The 25,322-nt window shown below is 36.4% G+C and overlaps 1 protein-coding gene across 20 annotated transcripts in view; it reads left to right on the top strand.

Moving 5' to 3' along the window:
* TCF4 (transcription factor 4) overlaps positions 1-25,322 on the top strand; it is a 338,045-nt gene that overhangs the window by 214,388 nt on the left and 98,335 nt on the right. For all 20 annotated transcript variants that reach the window (XR_002828866.1, XM_014454380.2, XM_006087108.3 and 17 more), the window contains one exon: positions 63-112. Coding sequence is in view for 19 of the 20 variants with exons in the window: in XM_014454380.2 (XP_014309866.1) it covers positions 63-112 (50 nt within the window). In the remaining variant the exon portion in view is untranslated. The remainder of the gene's footprint in view (positions 1-62; positions 113-25,322) is intronic.

The following is a 25,322-nucleotide window of genomic DNA, read 5'->3' as shown; positions in this document are numbered from 1 at the left end:
AAGCTGCTTTAGTTAGGAAACTGGGCCTGCGGGGAGCTCACAGCCTCTTCATTTCCTTTCAGAGGTACAGACAAAGAAAGTTCGGAAAGTTCCTCCAGGTTTGCCATCTTCAGTAAGTACTGCTGGTTTCTGCTTTGAATATGGTTAATGTCATTCTGTTTTGTGAGATGTGAGGGCAACAGGAGGAAATGAGGTTCCATGCACCAGAGCTGCAAGGTTATCTAGAATGTGGATGAGGAAGGAATGCCCCGCACGTGCAGCCACCGGACCCACGTTGGAGTGATTAATGGCATGTTCTGCAAGACTGGGTGGTTGTGTGGGTATTCAGCAGGTGAAGCTCTGAAGGGAGCCTTGAAAAGGTGCCTGAAGGTCCAGGAGTTTTACCTGTGCGGAGCTTTCAAGAGAATGAGTATTAGTTTCATGTGTTGGTTAAATTCTTTGTCAGTATTATGATGATTTATGGATTTGCATGCGAAAGGAGATTTGTGGAGAGGATTTAGGAAAAATTTACATGGTTTTCAGCCCAGAGTGCAGAGAGAATGTCTCTATTTTCTAAAGAGGTTACTGAATAAGACTGCAAAGGTAGCTGCTTCGGTAGCCATTTGTGTCTGGAACACCAGGTGACAGCAAGAAGAATCCAGCTGTAACCAAAAGCATTCTGGGTCTTTCTCATAGCGAGCTAAATGCAGGAGTGGCTGAGGTCCCTCCAGTCCCCAGCATAGCACACAGTGGTTGTGATCACAAAGAAATATGTGATATCTTATTTTCATTTCTTACATGTATTTTCAGATTCGAGTTCCTGTTTTTTTTAATTTAAAACTGGTCTATTTCTAATGATTTCCTCTTCACATAGAATAAAAATGAGTTCTTCTCTTCTTTTTTCTCCTTCCTTTCTATCCCCCCTCCCAATTCTTCTTTCCTTTCCATGAGATATTATAATTTAAATCTTTGTTCTGTAGGACACTAGTATTCTTTGAAAAGAATGATAATGGGCCTATTATAAGTTCTCACATTCTAAAATAAATTATATTTATATTTCTGAAAATATATTACTAAGCAATTCTTGCATATTTATTTTATTTTTAATAAATTAGAAGAATAATAGTTTTTGAAAATGCACTGTTAGATTAACCCAAACACCTGTGTATTTGACTTGATTTCAGTTCAGTTCATCTAAAATGTTATTAAGTGAATATATCAGAATAACTCTTACCAGGGGGGGGGAAAAGCAAATTTTGTATGCTGATTATCATAGACTTGGCCATGTTGAAGAGGTGTCACAAAAGTATCCATAAATATAGAAAAATATTGTATAAATAAAACTGCCAATGCATATAAAATAGTCACTTTGGACTACCAGTAGGTCACTTAAAATGTACTGAGTGTTTATTCTTTGATTTTTCTATGTTGTATTGAAATTGACTAATATCCCCTTAGGTTTTTATAAGCATATTTTAAGCTTGAAGTTTGTGGTGGATTTAATGTAGATGAAACTTTAGCTCTTAATAGCTTTTATGAAAACTTGAAATGATATAGTCCTCACAGCTGTTTACATTTTAAACATGCCTGAACCTAATATGGACAGCATTAAGTACAATAAGTGAACCTTTGAATGTTCTGAAACGATAGAAGAGCTCTGTGGTATAAAAGCCAAGCAAAACTTAAAGCTATAATGCCCTATTTATGCCTCATATTCAAATACATTTAGGTGTTTGTTTTTTCCCAACGCTAAAATAATGCAGAAATCTGCAGTTTCTAAGGGGTGCTTTGGTGTGGCATTAGAAATTATCTATCTGCTTATTCATTGTTAACAACAATTTCTCATAATTCATTGTATATTTTTAAGTATTTCCCTGGAGGGAACTGGCCACTATAGAAAATTGTCTTAATAGCAAATTTTTCTTTGCTATTAAGACAATTTATGTGTTGCTGATATATTAACAAATATTAAAGTATATTTTCCTTCTGAATAGATCTGGAATTGGAAATTTAGTTTGCATTATTTAATTTTGGGGTTTTGATGATCAGTTTAGGAATTACTATTGATAGAAAGTGTATCTTGGCTACACGTTTTAATGGTCCTTGTAGAACATCTTGGTAAATAGGGTACCTTTTTTGAAAGACGAGGGAAATTCTGTTGAAATGGAAATTTTACCCTTTTTTGTGTGTTTGACTTTGTGTTTTATTCAAAAAGAATAAGATACCTTGGTTGATTTTTGGAACCCAATAACCTATTTATTGTCATTACTTTAAAAATAATCTAGCTCTGTTTAAATAGCAGTGTAACTTAGTTTATATTAGCTTTGTTGTATGTATTGATTATATGCATTACCATCACACAAAATGTATATTTTATTTTGACCCCAAGAGATGGTCTGTAGTAGACACTGTAACACTTTTGCCCCAGTAGATCTATATTTATGTATTTTTAGATCTCTGCTATGTTTAATTCTTTTTTTAAGCTCAGATACACTTATGGATATTTATTTGATAAGAAACACCTCTAAAACTTCAATATATATGAATATTTTTGTAACAAATAACAAAAATTACGGTTAATAAAAGGTTTCCTTTGGAGTGGTTATGACTAGATAAAGACATTTATGTTTTCTTTCATACATATTTACCATGATAAATAGTAATAAATCTGTCACAATCTGTTGTGTCAACTCCACTTGTTTTTGTTTTTTGTTGTGTTTTTTTTTTTTTCAAAATGGGACCTTTCTCTTCCTTAACATAAAACAAAGAAAATTGAAACTGTGACATCTGTAATCAGATGTTATTGATGACATGACTGTGGGGCAGAGGCTGGACTTCTCTGGTGGCCATTAGGCTGGGTCTTGTAGGAGATGAAGAGAGGGAGGGGCTTGCCTGACCCTGTTTTTGAAAATACTGCAGCATCTGTGGGAGAGAAAAACGCACGCCTGGCCCAACATCGTGCCATGGACCTGGCAGGTCCTTGAACGTGTGTCTGTGCCCTGTGCTGCTTCTAGAGCCCCAGGTCACTGAGGAAGCCTGGCCGGGTAGGGGGCGAAGGCCATCCTGCAGGGTCTGTGGCACAGGCGCAGTGGGGAGGAAGTCCTTCCCTCTGGAGAATAGGCCTGCAGTAGGGCGAGCGGGATGTTGTGTTTAAAGGAAAGGCTGTGTGAAATGACAGCTCTAATGGCCCAGAGCCCTGCTTAGCACGCAGAACGTTGTCATGTTCTCTGTTCAGGTTCTACTATGTGCTCCTTTCAGTCCCATCCCAGTCCCTGGTAGCCCTTATCTGGTGATGACGTTAGTCAGAAAGCTCCTTTTGTTGATGCCAGTTTGTTTCTCTGAGCTAATTTCTAGACTCTACTTGTGAAGTTCTTATTTGTTTGATTTCCACATCTTGGTTTTCTTTTTGAAAACATTTACTATCTTAGTATTTTTCAACTTTACTGCTCTTTTCAGCAGTTGTCTTACCCTTCCTATAACCTAATAACATACATACTAAATCATGAATTTATGCAGAAAAACTACCACTTTAAATCACATTTTTGGAAAAATGATCCACAATTCTTAGATGTTAATACAGGAGCATTAACATCTAGAAAGCAAAAAATTTTCATATTGTATAGTTTTAAAATATTTTTTCCAAACACAAAGACATGCATCTCCTTTCAGAAACATTCTTATGCCCATCAGTATGTAAATACATAGCTTTAATCTTATAATTTAGAATGTTTCAAAACAATCTACATTTTACCAGAAACTATTAATAACTATAATCATTTCACTTTAAACATTGGTGGAATCTAGCTTCACTTCTAGTCGTTTTGAATTCACTGTCGCTCTCCGCTGAAATCCCTAGAACCTCAGAGTTCTCTGGAAATAAGTTTTATCCTTAGAAATAGTTTATGGTCTCGTATATCACGAAGTGACCCTTTATTCACACTGTACTTCTCAGTAAAGTCTGTTTTCTGTGTTGAATTGCAGTTTTAGTTTTGGTATTATTATTTGTGTGTTTGTTTTTTTATTTAAAATTTAAGAGGATCTGCCATTGTATTAAGTTGTCAGAGATCATTTTGGACACACTGATTTTAAGGAAGACAATCTCTACTATCATAAATATTCTAAAATAAAATTTAGAACCTTCAGGAAAATGTGAGACATGAGTTAATCATTATATGGATTTGAAAAATACAATTCAGTGTTTAGCAATTTTCATAAGGAAAAATTCTAAATAAAATAAAATCTTAAAGTTCTGATGAGGCTTTCTTTTATAGAAGAGATTACTGGGAAATCACGAAAAGGTGGATAATGCTGATGACATTAATTATTTTGTGTGTTTTCCATTATATTAAAAACCCTTCATGTTTGAAGGTTTCAAACATGATCTTGAATTCATACCTGAAGTTATTTTGAGAAAAAAACTTTTCTCAAATGTATGAAGAAATCACAATTTAAAAGAGAAGTTGGTAAATTGTTTCTTTTTTCACATTAGAGTTCCAGAAATCTTATATGATCAAAAAATTCAGTGCTTAAAATGCATAATTTCCCCCATCACTTTTGAATCTGATCACGAGGAAATCACAATTATGCTTTATCATGTCATCCAAATTGTAACTTCAGTGACAAGACAACTTTTGTTAAAATAAAATTTATATTAAGTTTAAAATGATCTGTCAGCCACCTGGGCTCTATCTTGACCAGGAAGGTCTAGAAATAGCCAGCCAATTGTGTGATGAGATATAAAAGGAGGAGCCTCTTCAAGGGCCATTCCTGGAGAGGGAGGTACTTTGTGAGAACATATCACTGTAGGAATTTACATTGAAATGTTAGGATAAGTCACAGTATTCCAACTTTAAACATAGTATGACCATTTTTCAATTAAAGACATTGAAGCATGAAGTTTGGATATTAAGCTTGTGTTTACTAATTATGAAAGTGTATAGGTGGGTGAAGGATAATGCAATTAAATCATCCCAAATAGGGGAAACATGTTATTCACACAATTTATATAGAATGTAACACTGGGAAAGACCTTGAGATTTGACAAATATTCACCACAGAGTATTCCTGATTTTGTGCAGTTAATACTGAATTCAGTAAATCAAAAGCTTCGAAAATTCATCACAGTCATTGTTTCTAGGAAGGTCACGCTTTTTACGAATGGCTGGTTATAAAACAAATATAGGAGAATCTCCATATTTAAGTTTTCATTGAAGGTTCTTATTGCATTCAAACTATTTTGAAAGCATACAAGACTTAGGCAAATATACAACATATATACCATTAGGCATTCCAGTCCTTCAGGAGTTTGCTACAATTTTCTATATTTTTGTTTAGAATTTTGGAATAATTGTTTAGAATTTTGGAATAATAGCATTTAGTGTAAAGCTAGGATCATTTGTTGAGAAAGGAGAAATACATCTCCGGGAACTGTTCATTGAACAGTCTATTTGGTGTGAAGTTATAGACTCCATTGGAGTGGTGTTTAATTATTAAGAAATCTAAGAAGCCGCTGCAAGGCTGCTGTACCTAGATCGAGAATTGAAACAGATCTTGTATATGTTTTGAAATTATAAAAAGTTATTCTGGATCTGTGAATTTATTTTATGCTTGCGGAACAATATAGATGGTTGGCTTAATATTCAGTTGACTACCACTTTTGTGAACTTTCAGTATGTCATGTATTAAAGCATTTGTTTTCTTTTCTAACATAGAGATTTTTTTTCCCTCGATCATTGATAATTGCTGCATTTCCAAGGTGTGTTTCCTGGTTTCAAACGTTTAAGTTTTTGTTTGAAAAGAATAAATCAAAGTTAAATAGCATTGGGAGGGCTAAATGAGATTCTCTCGAAATAGGTACCAATAACCCTAAAAGGAATGAAGGGTCTCTTCAAAAATAGCAAAGTTGTATTTCCGTGAAGCAGATGAAATTGTCAGGCTGTTGACAGACACTTGCTTTTGTTATTGTTGTTTTTTTAAATAAATTTCACCGAATTCTTAGACTGAGCATAATGTTGCATTTCAAAGCAATAGCCTGAGATTCTCAGCCTTGATCTCAAACTTCCCAAGCTGTGTTTGTGTACACGAGTGCGGGTGCTCATTTTAGAGGAGAGAGCTTTTATAAAATGCAGTGCAAAATGTGTGGTTTTAAATGCTCGATTATTTTATCTCAAAGCAGCAGCATGCGAACGATTCCCCTTTTTAAAGTTGCAGCTGCTGCAGAGGTGCGGGCTGGTTGGGACTTTTTGGCTTTGCTTGAGCTAATGCTCCCTCTTCAGAGAGATGACGGTAGTGCAGAAGATTCGGCGTTTTGCAGAATTTCAGGGTGGAAAATAGGATTTAAGTTTTGGTGAGAGCTATACATTCAGTTCTGAAAGAATGGCAAATCAGATTTGGAAAAGGACATTTTAATAATTATATTTCAGTGTTTTAATGACACCCCCTATTGTCTCTCTAGTCTAACTTTTTCATCTGAGGAATTAATTAATCATAAATCTGCTACTAGGGTTGAAACTTGATATATAAGCGATTACTTCTAGAGTAATCAGAAGAGGGTCTGTGTGTATATTAAGTTTCACTACATTTATTTTGAGTATTTGGTGGAACAGAAGACTGGGGACATTTTTTTCTGAAATCCTCTTCATAGCAAGTTGCAAAGAAAAATTTGTGTTCTGTTGCTAGAATTTAGTTGTGTTCGCAATGACAGTAATTCAAAGGCATTTCCTTTGTGAAGCGTGGACTCCTATTAGAAAGACTTATATTTTCTCAGAAAAGCGACCCTTGTGGTACATTCCTCACACATCCATGTAAAAACTGTCACCACTTACAGTTGCCATTTTAGAAAAATGCTGTTTTGAGACAATTATTTTGATATTATCTGAGAATGAGTGCCTAACTGTCTAGAGCAGCCTCCTCCCTCCCAACCCATATCATCCTAAATATGCCTCCTGGATTATACTTATAATAATATTGTAATGGCTTCATTCTACCGATTGGCACAGTATATCATTATATCATTAGCTGCTATGAGAAAGCAGTTTCAAGTAGGTGTCTGATTTCTTAGCGTTAATGTTTTCAAGTAACCCTGTTTGGGGAATTCGGTTGTTTCACAGGTGCTCAGGTGTATTAACCCAAGGTACAATAATGTTTTCTGGCTTGCTTAGTATAAAATGAACTTGAAGCACAAAATAATTCAGTAATAAATAGAGTATAAAAACTGGGGCTTTATCTTCATAAGAAAGTCTAATAACTGAGATGTTAGCAGATGGGCTAAAAATAGAATTTGTGAAGGATGCACACTCCTTTTCATTACTATCGAAGCTGAGATTTTAAAAGAATGCTCATGGCCTAGTGATTACAATTTGCTCAATCAATTTGAATTTTTAAAGTCATTAAGCTAAATAGAAAATAAACCTATTTCTGTAACTAATGTACTATTTGAATGTATTATTATGTAATAAAAAGGTACACATTCTGCCATTTAATACGAAGACATATGCTTCATGAGTAAAATTTTATTACCAAAGCCTATGGGTTCCTCATATAGTGCCTTCATATGAAGTTCATGTTTAGATGTATACAAGACATTGCCACATATAATCTATAGCTGCATTGGTAGTGGTAGGCAAAAGAAAAGAGAATTAAGCATATTTATTATGGACATATATATTTGGAATTACAAAAATCAAACCCCAATAGATAATTATTTTACTTATAAAACAAAATAATGCTACTTTTGTTTTCCCTTTAATAAATTACATCAACATCTAGCTATTAAGTGGAACCCTAAAATAAGCTGGGAGCACCCAGGGGGAAAAGCATTTTCAGAAGTTTTCATTCATTCATTCATTCATTCATCTCTTTCTTCATAGATACTCATTCCAAGTATATTGTTCAACTAAAATAAAATCTAGACATACCATCTATTTGAATATTTCTTTCTCTCCCGTGCGCCCTTCATTTAAATCATAAAGCTTCAAACCAAGATTCTTCATATTTAAGGAAATCCCCATTGTTGTCTCACATCCCACTTTGGGGAATGGCTTTATCATTTTCAAAAGCATAGTCTGGCCTTTGGAGACGGTTGTACAATCAAAATAAAATAACCCTCAATGTACCACAAGTACTTTTTGTCCTTTAGGTTTATTATGTATCCATCTTAAAGAAGGTAAGGGTCTCATTATATATACATCTTTTTTTGTCTCATAGAAGCTAAACTCATTGCGTTATGCACATTACTTTGAAATATATTTCCAATGAGTAAATATAGCAATAAAAGTAGTATAGTAGGGTAGAAATAAAAGGCTCTTCCTAATTTCATGTGTAATATCCTCTATTTACCCATTGGCCTTGGTAAGATCACACACCTATTTCATGCTCTACAAAATACATATAAATGGTGTCTGTTTAATGAGATGATATTGGTATACTAATAACACACCCTTACCATAGTGTTTACTCTGTGCCAAACATGAACACTTTGCATCTATTTGAAATCATTTAATTCTACCAAAATTCTGTGAGATGCGTACTACTATTTATTCATGGCTAAGGATATGGAAACTCAGAATACGTTAAATATTCGGAAGTTTCATCTCACTGTAGAGTGAGTGTCAGTACCCCCAGTGTCAGTGCACTAGGGATAAAGCACAACTTCCACCCACTAGGCAGATCTGTTAGAAAGACCAGACAGCCCAGGATAGCATTTCTGTAACGGAGACAGAATGGCCCAGTGCTTAAGAACATGGAATCTGATCAGCTGGGGTTTTTAATGGTGGTTAGCATAGTCCTGTCGCATTGTAATATCTAAGATATGGTAACAGCCGATGATAGTGATGACAAACACTGCCAATGTTAACATTAGCAACAAGGTAACTCCTGTCTCCTGGCACCGGTGAAGAATTCAGCAGATAGTTTACCAGAGTAGTTGGCAGGGCAGAAACTAGAGCAGGGTCTCAGCTGGCATGCAGAAGAATCCTGCCTCCTGAAGGTCACTTGGTGTTTCTGAGATTATAAAATACTAGAGGCGCCCTAACCAGTTTGGGTCAGTGGATAGAGTGTCGGCCTGTGGACTGAAAGGTCCCAGGTTCGATTCCGGTCAAGGGCATGTACCTTGGTTGCGGGCACATCCCGAGTAGGGGGTGTGCAGGAGGCAGCTGATCGATGTTTCTCTCTCATTTATGTTTCTAACTCTCTATCCCTCTCCCTTCCTCTCTGTAAAAAATCAATAAAATATATTTAAAAAAATAAAATAAAATGAAATACTAGAGGCCTGATGCACGAAATTCATGTAAGGACCTTGGCCCCGGCTCCCGCCTGCCGCTGCCATGGCCTGGGCCTCTGCCGTCTCTTGTCACAGCCTCTGCCACAGCCCCCACCAGCTGCAGCTTTGTCTGGAAGGAAGGACATTTGGAAGGACGTCTGGTCTAATTAGCATATTACCCTTTTATTATTATAGATTGCAAGTTCTTTGTGTATCTCCTTGTCCTTATAATAGTGTCTCTGTCAGGCCAAGGCATCCAGTCAGCCCTTTTCAATATTAGACTGCTCACTCCACAAAGTTTGTGCTAAAGTGCGGACTTCATCTTTTTTCCTTTGAGTGGGACGTCAGTCCAAGATGACAAAGCTCCTCACAGTGATTCCCTCTGCCAATAGCTGGGTTAGGCCTCCATCAGCCCTGCCTCTAAGTGGTAGGAGATGCGTGCTGCTTCTTTCACGTTCTATCAGTGTTTTTCTGTAATTGGCCAGAGCTGGGTCCTGGGAGCAGCGCGTGCTTCCACTTCGGCAGGCCTGGCTCCAGTGCCCTTGGTCAGGGAATATTAGGCCTGGGGTTTTCATTCATCTGGCAAGATGAAGATGAGCTGACTAGGTGGGTGCGTGTGGTAGTTTGTTTCTCTTACCCAGTCAGAGTTGGATTTGTTTAGGACTGTTTAGGTGAATTTCTAACATTAAACAGGACTATTTATACAGATGTTTTAAGGGTAAAGTCGAAGACTTGCTGGATTCTGGCCTTTGCCACATTGTGATGTGTTTTTTCTCAGTGCCATTGCTGAAATCATAGAAGTATTTTTGCTTGTCAGCTGTGGGAAACTTAAAACAATTTTTTATAAGGGCTGATGACTTCACTCTTGCAGTTAAGCGGGGAAGAGAACATCTGGAAAAGGGGGTCGGGGAGAAAGAGCACGGTCTCTACATTCTACCACGGATGTTTTTCCCCAGCCAGTCTTAATTCACAGAAAAAAGAGGCACCGCGTCGGGTTCCTGGGGAAAGGCCCTTTTGGGCCGGACATCTTCCTCATGTCCCTGAGCAGGGACCAAGCGTCGATGCACAGACACTTTCCCGGGGAAGCCAGAGAGATCTGAGGGAGCCACCCTGCTCTGTTGTCATTGCCACCTTGTGGATTACAAAGGAGATTGGTTTTCTTCAAACTCCCACTGAAATGTGGCTTTTTGTGGCAAGTGGCCTCTGGCAGTGGATTGTGCTCCTCACTGAGAGGATCCTCATTTGTTCAGCAACACCTCACTTCTCCCCTCGCAGTTCACTTACAATTCTGATGAGAGTGTTTTTTCAGGAAACACACATTTCACTTTTTGACCTAGGAGCATCTGTTAGAATTTTTTTAATACTACTTTGGCATTCTGAAAGTGTTAATGTCTTTCATATCTGTTTAATGCTATTTAGGGATATTTATGATCACCTCTTGGTTACTCGGGGTAAAGCGTGTCGCAATTTTTTTTAAACAGACAGGAAAGCATTCACATGAGGAAACAGATTGCTTTAAACATGTGCTTCCTGCGACAGTAAAAAGAACAAATTAGATTTAACACTGTGTAATGAATGCACAAATGTGTACGTTGAAGCTTTTTAAAAGCTTTATGTTCAGTTCTGGTCACTACAAAAATGGAGTCATCTGTAAAATAGAAAGATGCTCAGGTTCCTGAAATGCCCAGAAATGCAGATCTGCCCCTGATGAGGCCTCCCTGGAATCGGAAAAAGCGGGATATGTTCATGTTGGAGAGAAAGAGGCCCTTACAGGCTGCACCCAGGTTCAACCTGGTTAGAGTCGGATTCTGTGCCTTTAGCAAGGAAATCAGAATGTGATGGACAGGGGGAAGGCTTTATTCCTACCCCCTCCCTCTCTGAGGGTCAAGGAAAAAAAAATCCATTCTTCTCAACCCCAAATAGTCCCCTTTCTTTCATGAAAGAAAAATAAGGAAACCTGCTGTTTACTGACTAGTGCCTACTAAGATTTAATTACATAAGAAAAAGACTCCTTTTCTTATTTCTGTGAGCCAGTCGTGCTCAGGTGTGCTGGCTGGCGGGGAGAGCCTGGAATCGGAGGTGTATTTCTGGCTAGCCAGCCTGGGGAGTCGGGAGGCATGGATGCTCTCCCCAGAAGAGGCCCGCCTCGCCATTTCGGCTGGGTCCTGAGGGTGGGGGGTTTCCCTCCCCTGTGCTTTCAAAGCTAAGGATTTGCCGCACACTCACCATCTTTCTGGCCAAGCGAGGCCAGGACAGTGTCCCTCAGGGGGGAGCAATCGTTCGGGGACATCTGACTCTCTTCTATCACATACTGAGGTACTAATATCAAAACAGACTGCTTGTCACCGCACGCTGGGGCAGTGCTTTTTTTGGCTGCCGTGGCTGAAATGAAATGGGCAAGCTGTAGTCCACTTGGCATCAGCAGGGGCTAAGGGAGGCTGGGAGATCAGAGTCAGACTGTGAATGCGAGTCACAGCCAATGGTTAACTTCCTTTTTGTGTGTCACTTGGCAGCGATGAGGCTGCTGGTGATTTTTTTTTTTGACGTGGGTGAGAGTTCAGAGCCCTGAGAAGTGCCGTAGACGCTGTTATTGTGCTTCCTCATTCCGTTGACTTGTGTTGATTTCTTGAGGCCACTACAGCTGTTCCAAGTGCCAGCTTCAGGAGCTGTACACATGGCCGTCAGACTTCGGATGAGAAAGGTAATCAGCTGACAGGTGATCCACATCCAATCTTGCTGCTGGTCACAAAAAAGTCAGAGGGAAATCTGATTCTTGCAAAGGCAATAGAGCCAAAGGATAATGTATGCACGTGAATGGGTACCCCCGTGTAAGCAGGCACCAGAAGATATTTATACATTATCCCGACTGTACATCCCTCCTCTTCCCATCACAGATTCAAATCAGTTTTGGACTGTCTGAAAAATGCAGGGCTAAAATAGCCAGATTGAACTCGGATGAAATTACCTTCTGCTTTTTGGGGTGGTTGTTGCTCTTGGGTTAGTCACATTATTTTATTTGAAGATTCATTTGGAAGACAGTTTGGGAGAATTTCTAGTCTCTATCAAGATTTCCCTCCCATTCCTCTGTTTGCAAAGAGCTTTCCCCAAAGGCAAAAAGAGCGAGTTGCCATCTTGAGGAATGAATTGTATGTTTAGTGAACACCAAATGGTCTCCAAGTCACCCTAGAATTTTCAATATATCTAGTTCCTTTTAAATACTATTTATTCCCCTAACCATTTGCCCAGGATATCAGTAGGATGACCAACTTTTGACAACCCTAAAAGCAGGGAAGGAAGCTTAGAAATAGAATACCATTTGTCTGGTAATTAGAGTGTATCTCTTAAGAGTTCGAGAGAATGCTGATTAACCTTTCTGTTCCCACATTCTCACATGAAATTAGCACACCTTTTAAATTATTATCAAGTATTTAAACACATATTTTTGAGTCTTCTTAGTGCAACAGGTTCTGGAGACAGTGAAAGTGTGTTATAGATTTCTGAAAAACTTCATTTTTCTTACATTTTAAATGTTCTGTTTGTGCAAAATTTCGAGAATCACCATAAGGGCTTCTTTGCATTTTTAATTTAGTAACTAACATATGAATAAATTTGCATATTAATTAGTTGCAGATTAAATCATGCATACATAATTGCCTCCTTACTGTGTTTAATGTTTGTCAAAATCTCCAGCCTGGTTTGATGGATGTCGTATGAAAGATTACAATTTGATGTACCCTTGGAAGTATTTACACCAATAATGCAAGATTCTTAATAGCAGAATTCTCTAGTTATGTACAGTTACTAATAAACATGTAAGATAGGTACATGTCCCTTTGACTAAAATTTTTTTCTTTGCACCAAATCATTTACTATTCATAATCATTAATGCATCTCCTAATTATACAGCATATGTCTGTTAACCCTTTCATTGCCGACCCTCAAGTGGTACCTTTTTTCTTTTTTTTTGCTCCTTAAAGCATATTATTTAATAATGTTCTGAAATCACTGCATTGCCTTTTATTTATTTCTCTACTAGTATATGGACATATCTCCTTTGCCACTTACTTTACATGCAGATGAGAATTAATTCAATAACTGTATTTTCCCAGTTAAAGACTAAGAAATGACCCACAAGCATACACTTTGTAGCGGATGGGCTTTTGCCTCTCTTATTAATGCTGCAGAGAATTCAGAAATGTCAGATACTTCCTATTAAATGGTAAAAAATATATATGTAGATACACATATATGAATAATATATTTTTCATAACATATAATATGGCATATATGCACATACATTCTGTTAAGGAGGGTAGTTGTAAGATAAGTAAAATCATTTAAATTGTATTTTATTCCATTTGAATGTGGTAATGCATTTAATGTATTATCATTAACTAAGGGATGACTGTGGTTTCTCTTTTGTGTTGAGACTTAGATCTCTGCAGCAGAAACTGACTAGAGAATAGGCATGCTCTTGATATGACATAGTTAAAAAACACATATGCCAATAAGTGTTCTTTTTAATTAATTCCTCAGGTATTTAATTTTTTTTTAGTTTTATTTTGTGCATGTAAAGAGTAGACCAACTGGCATATTTTTTTCTATTTTGATGTCTAAGCTGCTTATCACACTGTATTACCCTGCATTAATGAGTATTCCTACTGTGCAAAATTCTATCAAAAATGATGGTGTGAATGTCATTTTTAATTGGAAGTTTATACAGTCAAATTTATAGTACACAACAAAAAATATGTACATAATTCTGCTCCAAGCCTTTTTTAGGCTATTGATCTTTTTGGTTTAAGTATACGTTTATTCAATCTGACTTAAAATTTAGTTTGTAAATCTGGACAAGTGTTACCAAGTTTGTATTAATACCAGTTGGGTGGAAAGAGGGAAACTAAGGCATGGGGCAGTTATAATGGCTTTTAATTATAGGAGGAACAAATATAGGAATTATCAAAAGTAATTTTGGGGACCCCTTTTAAACATGAAAACTTGCGAACCAACTTAGTCATATTGGCAGTCATATTAGCTGATTCCTGTTTATTTTATTGTTGAATGCTTTGCATTTATATGCCTATTAAAGAGACAAAGGTTAAATGTGTCCAAAGTATAAGAAGCTGATAACCTTTATTGGATTCTTACATAGGAGAAATAATACATCCTGGTCCCCCACCTCACGTCAGGATCATTTCTTTTTTTGCTAATCACAAGGCACAATGAACTACTCATTGATTTAGCAAAACAGTCTTTTGCAGCACACAATATTGCATTAAATTATTTAGCAAAGAGAAAAATGAAATGAAAGCTGCAAAACTTACAAAAGGAAGCAAACAATCAGACCTGAAACATCATATTTATCCACAGCCATTGTGCCTAGGTAATTCAGGGCATATGGTATGTAAATGATTTTTGGAGATCCTTGCCAAATCTGCACACGACGGGATAAATTAAAGACAGGTTTCCCTGGGTGTCAGCCCCACAATTGTGGCCACACACTCTCTGCGCTGATGTGTTTGTTCTGTTCTTGTCTGTCAGCAAGAGCATCACACAGCTAAATCTGGTCCTCTTCCGGCTTCTAAGACATTGTTTTTAATTCCTAAGAATTGACTGCCAAAACTTCCTTCCACCCCCACGTAAAGTAAGAGCTGAATATCTCATCAGGATATATTTGGATATTCACCCATTTAAATGGTTATCTTTGACAATGGGAATTATGTGCCTCTTAGCCACGGAAGAAAGGTGTTACTGACTAGTGGCTTTTAGGATTAAGATGCTTTCTAGATCAGGCACTGAATTATTTGGAACACTAAAGAATTTTAGTTCCAAGTTAGCCCAGTCATAATTTATTAATTCCACTTGATAACTCAAATTATTTTGAACTATATGCTCTCCCTTCTAGAAGAGTGAAGGCACTGTCCACTTCTTCCATTTGAAATTTGAAACTTGTGTTAAGTAGCCAAGAGTGTTTTATTTTTTTAAGTGAATTTCTTTTCTAGGCTTAGTGTCTTAGCCATATTTTTAATACTTTAAATTAAGGACCATTTTGATTTACCTTGGACTGTGGAATTGGAGATTTTCACTACATATAATGGCAGGTCTTTTTCTCCTATGATAAGTCACCGAAATATACTAAAGAGTGCATTCACTCTGAGGACTAAATTCTTAATACAAGACTTAGCGCTATTAATAAAAGTTATTTCAGGGCATTGAAAAGTATGTGGAGTATGACTTAGGACATAACATTGTTTTTATTATTAAGAATAATGCTGTTACTAAATCAAGCTGCTATTTTTTAAAGATAATGCTCTTACTATTACGGTTTTATTTGAATTGAGAGTTTCGGTTCTGTCCCTACTATTACCATTTCATTTATGAAACACACATAGCGTGCTAGTTACTGTATGGAAATGAAGTTAAGCTCAGTCCTCGTCCATTGCTGTGTAAATTGGGTGAAGTCAAGGGAAAAAAATACCCTTGGGATCAACATAAATCAGTACCACTTGACACAGATCCAGTTTAAAAGTCACGCAAGTGGTCGTGGTTTTGGAGGAGTTTATATAATTATTATGCAGTTCGTAGTTTGTGAACTTGGACAAAGTTTTGAGCTGATTATTCTGTGACTATCCCTTGGTTCAGTGAAACTACTTTGCACAGCTGTGCTCCCAACTCAACAGAGAGCAGAAACAATATTCGCTGGAAAATAAGCTCAGTCAGCCTTCCAACTTGACTGGGAACTTGCAGACTTGAAAACAACAAAATGGATAATCACAGTGAGATTACAGAGTCCAGATTAACTGTGTTACATAGTAGGGTGGCATGTCCTGAGTTTACTTACGTGGCGCAAGCACTGCGAATGCCAGCATTGTAGCCACTTACTGAGATTTTTGGTTTTAAATGTCAGCCATTGGGCCAGGTTTAAAATGAAGCACTTTACTCAAAGAAATTAAGGTATATTAGGAAAAGTGGAGGTGAGTTAAGGGCTTTTCTTTTAACTTTTGCATTTTGGAGGTCAAGAGCCAGAGATAATGAAGATAAAACATCTCAAGTATTAAGCCAGGCTGTTTCTATGCACTGTATGGTTCAAAATAACTTAGCAGTTTTAAATTTTTTTTAGAAAGAAATTAATATGAAAGGAGAGATAAATGAAATTTACATCTCTACAAACAACTCTGCATAGCAAATTTAAGATTCTGGCAGTTTTCCTACAAACATCAAAAATTGGGAATTTTAAAGGAAACCAGACAGATCCTTAACTATTGCATCGCTACCAGGTGTCTGTGATGTTATCAATAAGTTAGGAAACTTTAAAAAAGGTACAAACAACCAAAAGTGATAAGTTATTTTAGAATTACTTTCAGACAAAATTTCATATTTAAGGATATTGAAAGTGTGCTGTTGTGTATTATATTTCATAAATTTTAGGTAAACCTGGCACATTAAGCTTGATTCATAAAAAGATATGGCTTCTGTGTATACAGAACTCAAGTATATTTCAAAGTAGTCTTTACAGAATGTTAGTTCCTTTCTCTTAGGATTCCCAGCCAACAAAATTCCATTCATCAGATATGTATATTACAGAGGTAACTGGAAACAGTATAATTTCTATCAGATTGTCAAAAGGGGTCTGTAGTTCCCCAATGGTTAAAGAATCCTGATATCAGCCAGAAGCTGTGGGGAGAGATTGATGACCATATATCATCATATACCCATTTAGCATAAAATCAGCTTCAGGCTCAAGTGTTAAGTTTTAAAATTCAGCAAATATTTATTGCACACCTACTCCATGCCAGGCATCCCGGAGGGTGCAAAGCAGTAGACCAAAGTTCCTGCCATTGTGAAAATTTATGTAAAGATATACCCAGCTACAAGTAGTTAACCAAGCTTGAGTTCATTTTATAGCACCTAGCACACTGATCCACCTTGTGGACTAAAAAGCACATAGAGACTATGACCCTTAAAAAGTCCAGTAATTGATGTCATCATACAGTCTCTTGTCACAATAATGTAGAATATGGGAAATGAAATCAATTACCGGATTTACTATAATTGTAGGAGAGTTTCTTTGTTATCAGCATATTTTTGTTAACAATGAAACAAAATAACATCTTTTTAAAAAGATTTTTTTTTCTGTAGTGCCTAAAATCTAGTTAAATTGGCTGTGTTGGAAAGGACAGCAAGAAAAGTTTAATATGTGGAAATGACATGGAAAGCACCTGCTTCTTTGTTTTGTTTTAACCCACATCATTAGGAAATAATGGCTAGCCAGAGGAGAATGTTGTCCCTCCAAGAAAATGTTTACAAAATTGAAATTTTAAGGTAGAGTACAGTTTAAATCATTGGAAGGCCTACCAGTGAAAGAACGCATGAGACAAACAGAAGTCCGCATCACACACGCTGAGTGGCCGCACAGGATCAGCTCTCTAAAGCCATAGTGTATGTGTCCATTTTTATACTCTGGGCATATTGTGGATACTATTAGTTATTCCATTGAGAAAATAGCCACACTGGACAAGAGAGAGGGAGATAAATTAGATCCTCCAAGCCCCCTTCTGTGAAGTGTATATGTAAATGAATATGCTCTCTTGCCAGCCCAGCAAATAAAACTTGGTTCATCCTTACTCTTCAGCAGTTTATAATCCAGGTGAGGGACTGGCCAGGCTCATAAAATAAAAAATAACAATTTTTTTATTTAATAAAAAGGACATATGAAAACTAGGGGAACAATTCATGATAGTCTGTGTACGTTCTAGTGTTATCAGTATAAAATAGCTATAGGTCTATTTGAAAATGTTTGTCTAGTAGTATGCTCATTTTTCCATTTCATGAATACTTGACTTATTCTTGAATTGAAGTTACAGCTGGCTACACCATGTTTTCCTGACAACTCTGAACTTGATGATTTCTGTCATTGTGGGAAGGAAGGAAATAAATCTCTTTTTGTTCCTCATTCACTCAACGAGCAATATGTGATTGAGCCCCTGTTATGTACATATCCCGTTGTGAGAGGGTGCAGCAGAGAAAGTTCAATCTTACTCTCTGCTCTTTAAAAATTTATAATATTTGGGGACAGTAAAGTAGGTAAATGGTTTATTTAGTAACAACTGATGACATTAAACTCTGCTGGAGAATTCTGTTTTCTACAATGGTCCTTATCTGGAAGTAGGGACAGAACTTGATTCTGGACCGCTGAGGCAGGACTGGCAGATGAAGACAGAGGTGCAGAGCGGCGGACAGCTTGACTAGCAGTTTCTGTGTATCTCTCCGCTGTAGTTGAGCTCTTGTTTCACTGCAAAAACAACTCTTGATTTTTCTTTATATTTTCAAGGGTTGGTTGTCCAGAGGTATCTCATTATAATAAATAAATAAATAACCCCACAGAATTTCAAAGATGGGGAAAAACTGTTACGATCACAATTTAACACTTATTTAAAACACTTACTTATAAAGCAGTCAATGGAGTGTTCATCCCCACATACTTACCTGGTTGGGGAATCAGAAACTTTACCTCTTTTGAAAGTCATTAGGACAACAAAGCAGACAATTTAATTTTAACTTTTAAAATTTTATTTAAATTACTTTATCAATTACAGTTTACATGCAGTATTATATTAGTTTCAGGTGCACACCCCAGTGGTTAGACATTATATAACTTATTTTTTACTTTTTCATGTTTAATAATTATCATAAAATATAGTCATTTGTTTAATAATTGAACAATAATGGCTCTACAGAAATGCTTTACTCCAAGAAAGCCTTATGGGCATAATAATTTTATTTGATTGATTGATTTTTAATATATATATATATATATATATATATATATTATATTTCAGAGAGGAAGGGAGAGGGAGAGAGAGATAGAAACATCAATGATGAGAGAGAATCATTGACCGGACGCCTCCTGCATGCCCCCTACTGGAGATCAAGCCCTCAACACTGACATGTACCCTGACTAGTTTATAGGTTGACACTCAACCACAGAGCCACCCCGGCCAGGCAATTTTATTTATTTTTAAGTCTACTTATTTTTATTTCAAAAGGTATGTGAAGTTTATCAGTTAAAAATTAACATTGCGCCCTGGCCGGTTTGGCTCAGTGGATAGAGCGTCAGCCTGCGGACTCAAGGGTCCCGGGTTCGATTCCGGTCAAGGGCATGTACCTTGGTTGTGGGCACATCTCCAGTAGGAGGTGTGCAGGAGGCAGCTGATCGATGTTTCTCTCTCATCAATGTTTCTAGCTCTCTATCCTTCTCCTTTCCTCTCTGTGAAAAATCAATAAAATATATTTTAAAAAAAATTAACATTGCTAGCAAATTGGAAGGACACAACCCATGTACAAAAAGAGATATGGCGTGAGGAACCGCTATGTTATAGTGTTTTGTACCCTCTCCTTGCACACAGCACATTTTCTACATGGTGGCACTAAGTAGGTAAGTGTCCAATCACACAAAGGACATGGCCCGCAGGTTCTGAACAGATGATAGAGAACGGGCCGCATTCTGCGGTAAAGGAAATGTCCAACTGGGGATAAGGGTGGGAAAGTTGACCTCTTTGGGATTTTGACTTATATTAAGCAATTTATAGGTTGTTTTATGTTCAGAATGCACTTGATCATCATGTTTAGAGAAGGTAAAGTGCTGACATTTGCAAAACAAATCCCCTTGTCAAACAAATAGAGACAACTTCTCACGCCTCTCCTTTGAAAGCACCATATTGGCAACTTGACACTGTTACAGTAAGCTCATTGTGACTATGAAGACATATAGTTAAGTCAGTTTTTGCCCAGCCCCAAAGGAATGCAAATAAGACCATTAATGCCATATAACCTTTTGGGCACTCCTCACCTATACCTGCTTAGGTTGGCCTAATATTAGAAGCTAAAATTTGTCAATGTTAAATTTTTGCCAAACAGTACTAATTTTAATACTGTTTGCTTTCAATGAAAGCTGGATGGGTGAGGGGTGGGGACAAAAAAGCAGACATCTGTAATACTTCCAACAAGAAAGGTAAATTTTTAAAAAGAAAAAAAAACATTTTAAAGCTGACTAATTTATTTCTGTTTTATTTAGGAGAAGCCCAGAATTTACCAACTTTTAAAATAATTGTGTACTAGTATGAGTCACTCATAGCATTTGCAACAAGCCTTTGTCTCTTAGTAGATGCTGACGCAAAACTTGTCTCACCTGTCTTTTCATGGCTGTCTCTGTGTTTATGTGCAGGGTGGGAATTTAAGTGCTTATGATGAACAGCACAAAGAGCTCATTTATTTTTGAAACTAAGTACTTAAGTTTTTAAGGTCATTTTGAGTTAATACATCATTAGGTCAGGAATGTAACAATGACCAGTTTAAGCGTTAGATTATGGATCGAACTTGAGGGCACTTATATCTTCCACTGCTTTCTCCTTGAAACACGACTAATTCTTACTCAACGTGGCTGGTTACCAGTTATATGAAAAAATGTTTTGGGCAGAAACTTGATAAAGCAGGAATATAAACAGGCATTTCAATAATGGATGTGCACAGGATGCTAATTTTATACAGGCCTTCACTTTCATTTTAAAATTTATTTATTTTTCATTCTTTTTTTCCTACTCTTTTTTTCCTGTTTGTCATTAAAATATTTGAAAATTGTTTGTTCTCTGCCCAGCGATTTATGATTTATTGTTCCACTTGCTCAAGGATGTCAAACAAGTCCATGTAATCAACATTTAGTAACCTGAGGAAATTGTTAGAATTCCCACCCCAAAGAGGTTAACAAACCCTAGACAGTTATCCTATTTAGAATAAAAATGATTTTCTTTGTGATATTATATTTCCCTTTGATCATTGAGTAATGCTTTGGGAAGCCCAGTGTTTATTCACAAATTTTAAAAGATTGTGTACATCCTGTGCCCAGATTCCAATCTGCTTCATCAATCCACTTTGTCAAAAACTTCTCAAATGGAATCTTTCATCCAGACAAACAAACATACCCAGGATTTCCCCTTGTTCGGGAATTCATTTTTACACGTGCATCAATTCTACGGAAAAAACAGTTTTCGTCTTATTTCATTCTATTCAGGTGATTGTGGGGAGCCTGCTAGCTCTCTTCATCTAGGAAGTGCAGCAATCTGAGTCAACTTCCTCCCTCTCTGTTTTTATATTGTCCAGTGCTATGCTTCCTCATTGTACCAAAATAGAAATGGTTTGTTTTTGTATCAAACTTGGAGACTGGCTATGGATTACACTGGGTTAGAGTAAAGGATTTTTTTTTTCAAAGAACATTCCACTTATCCCAGGGGAAAGAGAATAATGTCCTGGGGAAAAATAAGAAACATAATAACGTCTTTTCTCCTTAACTAAAATGTATCTTTCAGTTGTTAGATGTGTCACTTACATTATCTTTTTCTAGTTTCACTTGATATTTGAAAGAATAAATTTATGACTTTTGCAATTATAGATCTTCCCATGAAATTGAAGAAGTGAACTTTAGTTTGCATATGCATGCAGTTTCCATTACAATTACACATAAACATGTATATATTCTGTTCTTGCAACTTACCATTTCACTTGACCAGATCATGCATGCCAATAGATAACATGTTCTCCAGTCTGTAGGGTAATGCCATTTGCTTGTTGAAGTTCATGTCATGATCATGTGGGCAGTGGCATACTCATTGTATTCTTTACCACAGAGATAAGAAAATATGTAGAAAAGTGGGAAAATGACTCAAACGAGATCAAACTGGATACAATAATTTGGGAACCTATATTTTGCATATTCCTGTATGTCACCAAAATAATGTCTGTGTAAGTTTTTATAACACCTTATAAAGCAAAATGAGAAAGCTCTTCTTCCTTCTGAAGAGAAATACTGCCATAGAAAGATAGAAGTCAGATATTTATAGAACAAAAGCATGGTTAAAATGTAGCCCACATTGCTTACCTTAGTAATCAATGCAAATAGCATTAAAATTAATATGACCATAAGCCATCTCACAAGTCAGAAAGAAAATGCATATTTGATCATGTGATAAACCATTTGGATGTCTACCTATGAATCCAGGCCACATAAAAGTAGCCAATTCAAGCTAACAATAGGAAGTTGCTGATAAAACCACAAATAAAAATTAGATTTTACAGTCTATGCTGATATTTTGATTTACTTCAAATAAATATTTTATATTTATCTGATAAGTATATTTATGTGAAATAAGTATTTTCTCCAAGTGGATGTGTATTTTTTAAAAAGAGTTTAAGATAAAAGGGATTCTCACCCTGGCCAGTTTTGCTCAGTGGGTTCAATTCCCAGTCAAGGGCATGTACCTCAGTTGCAGGCTTGATCCTGGCCTGTTCTGGGCATGTGAGGGAGGCAACCAACCAATTGATGTGTCTCTCTCACAGCAATGTTTCTCTCTCCTGCCCCCCTCCCCAGCCCCTTGCCCTCCACTCTTTCTCTCTCTCTTAAAAAAAAAATCAATGGAAAAAATATATACTTGGGTGAGATTAAAAAAAAAAAGATAAATAGGATTCCAACTAAGAAAATCCATTTTTTTAAGTAAAAAGCTTGCTAGCTTAATAGAACCTATTTTACATTCTAAAGATTTCAATACAAAGAAATATAGGAATGTACATATAAGAAGTTTGTATTCACTACTAGATTACAGGCTGTTCTTCAGAAAAAAATATTTTTACTCTGTGTGTGTGTATGTGTGTCTGCATCCTCTTTGATAATTAAATCTTTTATGAAGTTGTACTCATACTTAAAGGTTTTTGTCATTGCAATTATTTAATTTAAAGTTTAAGATGGATATTAAACTTTAGATATAAGCTATTACCACTTATTAATTTTTTTAAATATAGCAATACATGTATATGCATTTACTAACTAAACACCAACATTAATTTAGCTTAGGAATTAAATTCCTTGTTTATAGTGACTCCTACTGGAGAGTTAAAAACTAATTGTTTAACTCCTGAATAAATTAAATCTGTAATACCTCCTTTTTTCTTCAATGGATAATGGTAGCTTAGATAACCTCCTTTTCCTGATTTGGCAAAAATTACTTTTCATTTATGTTTAAATATGAGAGGATAGACTTTAATATAAAGCATCAACAGAAATTATATGTTAAACACATACATGCTGCTCATGTCAGTAGTTGTGTGTACTCCAAAAAAATTGTGTGATTTTTAGCTTTGTTTCGTAGTGAACACGTTAGCATGGTGCTATATTTTTATAATTTTTTTCCTTTTAGTGGACTTCTGTTACCCAAGGCTATTTTAGGTGGAGATTGTTTTCCGACTGCTCTTAAAGGCACTTTTGCATACAGGAAACTGAAGAGGAGGGACCAGGAAATGCACTCTCATTTGTAATACCCCACTGCGATGCTAGGTGTCCTCCATTTATGCCTCAGAAGAAGCGCTTGTGTTAAGATGAGGGAACTAAAACTTCACAGTAGAGTAGCAAGTTTGTGTTTTTCATACAGACAGGTCTGACCCTCAAGTTTAAGACCTTGGTATTTTATAACTTTGCTCATATCCTGACTCCACTGTCTTAGTAACTTTGTGGTCGGTGGAATGTCATTTGAGGGTCTTTGTGCCTTAATTTTCTACCTTTAGTGTAGGAATGATAATATCTATTACCGAACACTGTTATGAAGATTAGACAAATTTAGGCAATTGCATATTCCTTAAATTGCATATCATATACATGTATCAGTTAACTGTCTTATTACCAAAATTTTTTGGTGGGGTAGATATTTCCCCCAGGCAGTTATTTAATTAACAGGTTTGCTGGGTCCCATTATGTTATGTAATCCCTGTATATTATGAATATCTTTGTTTTTGTTCAGTCTGAAATTTAGCTAATTTAGCTATGCTAGGTAAAGGGGAGCAACATTATACAAGTAAGTAAGTATTCTATGAAAAAAAAGTAGGTGTTCAATGGCTTAAACAGAGATATGTGTTTTTCAACTTCTACCACGTTATATTCTGGGGGGAAATGACATTCCCTCCATATGATCATTCATTCAACTACTTTATTGAGCACCTGCCTTATTCTGGACAATGTGCAGGGTAAGTTTCTCTCTCTCTCTCTCTCTCTCTCTCTCTCTCTCTCTGTGTGTGTGTTTATTGGGTTTATTTTGACTGTGCACTAACTGCATGATGTTACAGTCATTATTCAGAAAAAAAAGGTAGAATTTACTTTAGTGAGATCTGTGTTTGGAAGTGAATAGTTCAGTTCCTTTCCCTGTAATATTTGGTGTCTTATTGCTTAACATGTATATGATTTCCCCTACTTCACAATTAAGACATTTGTCTTTAGTTCTATTTTTAAATTTTATTCAAGGCAGAGGTCCCATCTCCTTAGCCATGCAGTCAGGTCTTTGAGGGCAGGTGAAGTGTTGTATATGTCACTGAATCCTACGCACTTCACTGGATGGACCAAGGTTCCTCACTCAAGTGGTGTAGAATTTGAATAGTTACTTGTTCTTAACGCAGTGGTTGCTTCATTCAGTCATTCAGCAAATTTATATTGAATATCTATCCTTGGAGGTGATACTGTACACATGCCTTAGAGATTTCTGGTCAGATATTGCCCAAATTTCTTAAAACTCTAGGTATGTGTTCCCAATTTAAACTCAAATATATCTGTCAAGGACTTTTTTTTTGGAAAATCACAAAAGAACTATAAACTCTGGAGTATAGAAGAAGGTAAGAATAATGTGGATGTATTTAAGTGTCCAGAACTTCAAAAATATAGTTTTACTGGTAAGAATTTTTTTCCCCTCAAAATGGACAAAAGTCACACCTTACCACATCGCCTACCCCTACTGTCCTCCATGGTGTTTGTAACTAAACAGGAGCAAGAGTGCTGGCTTACTATTTTGTGTGGCTACCCTCATCCCTTACCATTTCAACGATAACAAGGGACTCTTTGCCTAGCTACTGCTAGTTAGGTAACTTACCCAAATACACCCTGATTAAACAAACAACAGCCCAGGATAGGGTCCCTTAAAATTGGCTGCTGTGATTAAGATGTCTTTTAAATTATCATGAAACATACAGATTTATACGCATAACTTCAGTTGTTCTA

Source organism: Myotis lucifugus, unplaced genomic scaffold (assembly GCF_000147115.1).
Source record: "Myotis lucifugus unplaced genomic scaffold, Myoluc2.0 scaffold_36, whole genome shotgun sequence".
Classification (NCBI taxonomy): Eukaryota; Metazoa; Chordata; class Mammalia; order Chiroptera; family Vespertilionidae; genus Myotis; species Myotis lucifugus.
Note: the sequence above shows the minus strand (reverse complement) of the source record. Positions and strands in the feature narration are given on the sequence as shown.